This window comes from Scylla paramamosain, unplaced genomic scaffold, assembly GCF_035594125.1.
Source record: "Scylla paramamosain isolate STU-SP2022 unplaced genomic scaffold, ASM3559412v1 Contig107, whole genome shotgun sequence".
Classification (NCBI taxonomy): Eukaryota; Metazoa; Arthropoda; class Malacostraca; order Decapoda; family Portunidae; genus Scylla; species Scylla paramamosain.
The window spans coordinates 210,001-217,500 of NW_026973772.1; the positions used below are offsets into that span (position 1 = coordinate 210,001).

Genomic DNA, 7,500 nt, shown 5'->3' on the forward strand with positions numbered 1-7,500 from the left:
GACTGAGAAGAATGCATGGTATTATTTTGGCGTGTACCGAGGTTCCCACACTGCCAAGGGCGGCGAGGGGGGCGTGGGGGGGAGCACAGGGGCACATCCAAGGCTGCGTCACAAAATTTAGTGATTCTTTAAAGTGTAAATAAAAATATTCTCTTAAAACTACATTTATCTGGTAACTATGCACACACACACACACACACACACACACACACACACACACACACACACACACACACACACACTCACACATACACACACACGCACTCACACATACACACACACGCACACACACACATTTAACTATGGAGAGGCGTCACTGGCTGCACAGGGAAGCAATTTAAGTGGTCTGAAATATCTTACTGGCGTTGTGTGGCGCCATCAACAAAGCAACACCATTTCTCAAGTAAATAAGTATTATATCTAACTCAACACCATCTCAGGCACTCACCTTCCTGTATCTGGTGGTGTGTGCGTGTGTCTGTAGGTGTGGAGGGGCCCTTGAAAGCCAGCACCTTGTACACCTGGTTAAACATAAGATGCCTGGCCTGTAGATCCACGTTTTTGGCGCGACTCTGTGGGCCGTCTCACTTCCAAGGGACAGTTTTTTTGTTTTTTACTAATTACACTGGTTTTTATATATATATTTATCGGTTTTCTAGGTTATGATGATTAATAAAGGTTATATTATTCGTTTTGCATAGGGTTTATCTTATACTAGTATTTTAAGATACCACAAGTTATAAAATCCCACATCTCTAATCTTTGCCTTTTTTTTCTTATTTACGCCACTTTTCCTTAATATTTTCCGGTATAAGATAGTCTAAAATACTTAAAAGACTCCGTACTAGTTGTTTATTTATCAAAAGTAACCTCAATTAGTGAATTATAACGCGACCGTCCCTGTCTCAACACTGTACCATTATACAATGTTGACATCCTGACGATTCTGTAAGAAAAATGCAAGAAATTTAATCCTCTTCCTCTTCCTCGTCTTCCTCACCCTCATCCTCCTCTCTTCCCCTTCCTCCTCTGGCAGAAAAGGGATAAGAGGAGGAAGTAAACGAAAATAAAGAAAGGAATAAGGAAATACTGAATAAAGAAAGAAATAACGAATAATATGATTTAAAACTTTGTCCCTGTTATTTTCCTTCATTTAAATCCTACTCCTCCTCTTCTTCCTCCTCTTCTTCCTCATAATCTTCCTTTCTTCTTCCTTCTCAACATTACTCACCATTTTGTGGTTGTAAATGAAAGATTTATATATCATCTTACGTACATTTTCAACACACACACACACACACACACACACACACTGCATCACCATCTGTACAACGAAATTCAAGGCAACAAACACACACACACACACACACACACACACACACACACACACACACACACACACACTGTATAAGCATATGTACAACGAAAGACAAGGCAACACACACACACACACACACACACACACACACACACACACATACACTGTATAAACATCTGTACAACGAAAGACAAGGCAACACACACACACACACACACACACACACACACACACACACTGCATAAGCATCTGTACAACGAAAGACAAGGCAACACACACACACACACACACACACACACACACACATACACACCAGAAACACCTAGAAACACAATTTTACTCCCAAAAACACCTAGAAACCCAAAAAACACTTAAAAAACACTTAATTTCCTTTCAAAACACCCAAAAAACACTCATTTCTAGCCAAAAAACACTTAAATAACACTTAATTTCCTTTCAAAACACCCCAAAAGCACTCATTTCTTGCACAAAAACAGCGAATAACACTTAATTTCCTTTCAAAACACCCAAAAAACACATTTCTAGCCAAAAAACACTTAAATAACACGTGATTTCCTTTCAAAACACCCAAAAAAACATACATTTCTAGCCAAACACACTTAAAAACACTTAATTTCCTTTCAAAACACCTCAAAAAAACATATTTCTAGCCAAAAACACTTAAATAATACTTAATTTCCTTTCAAAACACCCCAGAAGAGACACACACCTACCCAAGGACAGCGAAAAAACAACAATTTCTACCCAAACAAACTTGAAAAACACCAAAATCTAAAAAAAAACACAAAAAATAAAAAAATATATAAAAAAAACATCCCCTGCCTTTTTAAAACGCCACAGAAACGAAGAATTCACTTAAAAAAAACACTGAAAGCACGACTATTCCCTTTCAAAACACCAAAAACTCTCACTTCTATTCCAAAATGCCTAGAAAAAAAAATTGCGTATTTAACTCAAAACACTTCATCTTATATTACAAGGCTGCCACATCACCACCACCACCACCACCACCACCACCACCACTACTACTACTACTACTGCTACTACTACTATTTTTTGCTTACCTTTAAAACGCTGGAAATTCAGTGAAAATCTTTTCTTAATATTTCTTCTTTTCCTTCTCCTCTTCCTCCTTCCCTTCCCTCTTCTTCCTCCTCCTTCTTCATTTCTCCTTCTTTCCTCCTCTTTCTATTCTTCTCTATGCATGAAAACAGCTGGAAAATATAGGAAATAACACTAAATACTGATGGAAGGGCACTGGGAGGAGGGAAGGTCCAGGGTCTCGGTCCCCGGATGAAGGCGGCTGATGACGTCACGTCCGCCATATTTACGTTACGCAAATGATTTTGAAAATGACCCCTCGCAAAAATGGAGCTAGGCCGGAATGCTTTACATATTATGAAAGGGCATAATTTTAAATTAATTCTGGACATATAAAAATATTCCAAGCTTCAGTAATAATAAAGCTATATTTAAATAACTATATGAAAAAGTGTTCGAACAAACACGATAAAAAAATACACTCCAAAGTCCACAAATCTCATTTCTCACGAACACAATACACTTTAAAAAATCGAAACTATTTTTACAAACAATCAGAAGTTAACCGGAAGCTGAAATAAATAAATAAATAATTTATAAATGTCGACTTTTTGAGTGTTCAACGGGTCTAAAACCCCTCTAAAAGTCCACGTATTTCACTCAAAAGCATCATAACATATTTAAAAGACAATAAACGATTTTTTGAGCCCATAAAATCTTGCCTAGCGGCTGAAATAAAAAATCATGTTTGGCGGTATGAAAAATTTAACGGCAAACAGCAACAATTATTTACGCTGAAACAACCTCATAATCGACATGTTTCCCTTAACACTCGCACGCAAAACACTCAAAACACCACCAAATATTTTTACAAACCATAAAATCTTAGTTAAAAAGCCTAAATATATAAGTTAAGAAAATAGAAGGAATATTGGAACCTGGGGTAGACTCTGGCAATCCATCATGGCGGCCGCGGGAGGGGAGGGAGGGGGCTCAGATAAAAACAAGGTTGGCTATCTCTCTTTCCTTATTATTTGTGGTTGTTATGAAGGTTATTTCTCTGTTTTCTGGATTAATTTCAGCTGTGTGTATGCGTGTGTGTGTATATATGTGTGTGTGTGTGTGTGTGTGTGTGTGTGTGTGTGTGTGTGTGTGTGTGTATATATATATGTATGTGTGTGTGTGTGTGTGTGTGTGTGTGTCCGCCTCTATTCCATGATAAATAGCATTATATTCTCTCTTCTCTTCTCCCCTTTTGCTATTAAGTATCAAGTATTTTCCAGGTATTTCCAGTGTTTTCCAGGTAGTGTCGTAGGTTGAAGCCAGACCTCTGCTACCTGTCACTACTAAACTCACCTTAATTGACCTCCTGTGCCTCTGTGGTCCCGTTCCCTGGTGTTTAAATGAAAAGAGACACACACACATCCGCACTGCACGGTGTTTCCCAGGTACACTGAGGAAGACAATAAAAAATAATAAATAAATAAATAAAAATCCCAAAACGCCTGGAGCAGTCTGCCTCCCTCCCTCGGTGAAGGAGGTGGAAACAAGCGGACCCTCACCATGGGGTACAACCGGATACTTTAATTATATGGCAGGAAATGCGAGGGTACATTGACTTTATAAGCGAATAGAAATGAAAAATATGTCACTTGAAGCACTGTGAGGTGTTAAGAGAGAGAGAGAGAGAGGGAGTCGGTTCCCCGCGCCAAATAGCCTATCACTTATAATTAAACCTTTAAATTGACGGAAACTCGAATAAAAGCATAGAAAACGAGAGGACTGAGTTTATAAGCGAACCTTAAAATTAATTAGAAGTTATGAAAGACACAGTAGACTGTTTATAATGATACTGAAGACTGAAAGAGTGAAAGGGTTAGCCTATCACTCACAATTAAACCATAAATTAATGAAAACTCCAATATAATCATAGAAAACGAGTTAACCAATATCTTCACTCTTTCATCTCCTATTCTGTCCACCTCCCCAATGCAAGAGTCAAGCAGTATATTCAGTGTTTCACCACTATTCTGTCCACCTCCCCAATGCAAGAGTCAAGCAGTATATTCAGTCTTTCACCACTATTCTGTCCACCTCCCCAATGCAAGAGTCAAGCAGTATATTCAGTGTTTCACCACTATTCCATCCACCTCCCTAATCAGTGTGTATCTGGCTGTGGTACATAAGCATATACAAAGGAATATTTCAAAGATAAGGGTGTGATTGGCTAACCTAACACACACACAACAATTGGTTCTACTTCAAATTGATTTACTAACAATGTGTCTGTGATATATATGCACTGCCAAGAGCTTGTATATAGACTATGCTAACCTAACCTAACACACATATAATAAAATAAACAAATGTCATAGGATACATTTTTTATTTACAGATAAAGTATATTTACAACACCACACAATGAAAAACATGAATACGATGGCTCAATCTATATTTACGTGGACTCTTGCAACCAAAACACCATGATATTCTGCATCACATGATAATAATAATAATAATAATAATAATAATAATAATAATAATAATAAGGTTAGCATGAAGAATGACTGATTATAATTCAACCAGCATTGGCAGATTTTATGATGAAATGTTGTTACAAGGTATTATAGGCCTGTACCATCACCAGTTCATTAATATAGGCTGTTTTTGAGGAGGCAGAGGCCAAGAGAAGGAGAGAGAGAAAGGTGTTAGGCAAGAAAGAAAACAATAATCTCATTTCACCTCACCTCTCTCTCTCTACATCTCTCTAACTTGTCTACATTTCTCATTATAAATATTGTTGAAAGTTTAAGCTGGGAGAGAGACAGGAATAATGTCACTTCATCTCACCTCTCTCTCTCTCTCTCTCTCTCTCTCTTCACCTCCCTAACTTGTCTAAATGTTGATATTTTTAGAGGTTCAAGGGAGACAAAAGGTGATATGAGATGTTATGACAGAAAATACATAGGAATATTCTCACTTCATCTCACCTCTCTCTCTCTTCACCTCCCTAACTTGTGTCACAGGGGAACTACGTACTAGATGATAAAGAAGAGGAAGAAGTTACTCAGTTTGTGGGAGTTTTGGGGATGAGTTAAGTTAAGCCCATTACGTCACACTGATGGAATGCCCTTAGGGAAACGTACGTGTGTGTGTGTGTGTGTGTGTGTGTGTGTGTGTGGAAAGATATAATTGTTTATGTACAGTCTCTCTCTCTCTCTCTCTCTCTCTCTCTCTCTCTCTCTCTCTCTCTCTCTCTCTCTCTCTCTCTCTCTCTCTCTCTCTCTCTCTCTCATTTTCCAGGGTGCTTATGTACAGCTCTCTCTCTCTCTCTCTCTCTCTCTCTCTCTCTCTCTCTCTCTCTCTCTCTCTCTCTCTCTCTCTCTCTCTCTCTCTCTCTCTCTCTCTCTCTTTTTCCAGGGTGCTTTCAAGACTCCATCAACAAATTTAAGGGAGAATCTTTACGCATTTTCAAGGGTGCTTTCAAGATTCCAGAGGTAGATTATCTGGAAGACTGGAAATATTGCGTCACGTCTCAGCAACCTTTAAAAGCAACTACAGTAATCCAGGAGAGAGAGAGAGAGAGAGAGAGAGAGAGAGAGAGAGAGAGAGAGAGAGAGAGAGAGAGAGAGAGAGAGAGAGAGAGAGAAATTGTGTTGAATCTTATTTTCGCCCACCATGGTTGCCTGAGCGGAGAAAAAGTTACTGAATTTTACGCTATTTCTCACTTATTTGTTGAGCTTTTGCATTCTCCTTCCAGGTGGACGTAAAGAAAGAGTTGACGTATCCATACATGCCTTCAGAATTATCATAGTAAACAAAATCATCAAGAAATGTGTATTAATGTGTGCGGTGATGTTCAGGGCGATCGTGAGGGTAGCTAGATGGAAGGAAGGGAAAGGCTGTATATATTTCTACTTGTAATAAAGTTAATAGTGAATATTTTTCACTGAATTTAATAGTGTAGACGCGTCAGTTATTCCCCTGTGTACACTATTAAAAGAAACGTGAAAATCTATCAGGTTACTTTAAAAATTGAGAAGGCACGTCTAGGGTAGCCTAGCCTAGCCTAGCCGACATGATCCAGTGGCAAGATTTATAATATGCTTGATCAACTGAAATTAATAATATTCCTGATACTTTCTCCAGTCTCACATCAGGCAGTGGTGCTCATGATTCATCTACAAGCGGTATATCATTCAAAGAAAATCCGCAAATACGAGTTTCAGCCAAGATTTGAAACTCCAAGGGACATCGTCATCTGTACAGGGTAACGCAAAATTTGTTGTAATCACTTTAACACAGTAATATTCACGTATATAACCACTGCTCGCGACCACTTAACATTGCTAAATCAATATATCCTTCTCTCCACTAATTATTATTCAATCTGCAAGCAAAACCTCTTAAAATAATAATAATAAAAAAAAACTCAATGTTATGATGTGTCTAAGCTTTTTGCCTTGCCCTGTAAAATGATCAGCTGATTTGTAAACACCGAGTGAGAGAGAGAGAGAGAGAGAGAGAGAGAGAGAGAGAGAGAGAGAGAGAGAGCGTAATTAGCAAGCTTCTGTCATTATGAGATATTAATTTGACCTTTTAAACTGAATTATTACGTCCTTTGTCTGTTATTGACGCTACAGTTCACTCTCGTCAATTAATCGTAATTTTAAATGTATCTTGTCACGTCAAGCTGATCTCATAAGTTCAGCTTGACCTTACCTAACCTAACCAAACGTAAACAGTTAGGCTATTTTTTTTTCTTGATTGTTTTTTTTTTTCTCGTCGTTTCTCTCTCTCTCTCTCTCTCTCTCTCTCTCTCTCTCTCTCTCTCTCTCTCTCTCTCTCTCTCTCTCTCTCTCTCTCTCTCTTATTTTATTATTGTTATCATCATTATTCTTGTTTTTTTCTTTTATTTATTTTTCATTCTTCTCTCTCTCTCTCTCTCTCTCTCTCTCTCTCTCTCTCTCTCTCTCTCTCTCTCTCTCTCTCTCTCTCTACGTATTTTGCCTGTCTGTCCTCGTGTGTGTGTGTGTGTGTGTGTGTGTGTATCTCATTTATTGGTTCATTCATTATTTCATCTTTCATTGTATTATCTCTCTCTCTCTCTCTCTCTCTCT

At 38.2% G+C, this 7,500-nt stretch overlaps 1 protein-coding gene across 2 annotated transcripts in view; it reads right to left on the reverse strand.

Moving 5' to 3' along the window:
- The window catches only part of LOC135099141 (probable E3 ubiquitin-protein ligase HERC4), an 11,162-nt gene extending 7,302 nt beyond the window's left edge, over positions 1-3,860 (reverse strand). The window contains exons 1-2 of one of the 2 annotated variants that reach the window (XM_064001571.1): positions 3,737-3,860; positions 2,404-2,553 (exon numbers count right to left, since the gene is read on the reverse strand). Coding sequence is in view for 1 of the 2 variants with exons in the window: in XM_064001573.1 (XP_063857643.1) it covers positions 449-533 (85 nt within the window). In the remaining variant the exon portion in view is untranslated. Of the gene's footprint in view, positions 1-448; positions 947-2,403; positions 2,681-3,736 lie in introns of those variants that run through there. The other variant, XM_064001573.1, reaches the window with a different exon arrangement.
- Between the last annotated feature and the right edge of the window lie 3,640 nt (positions 3,861-7,500).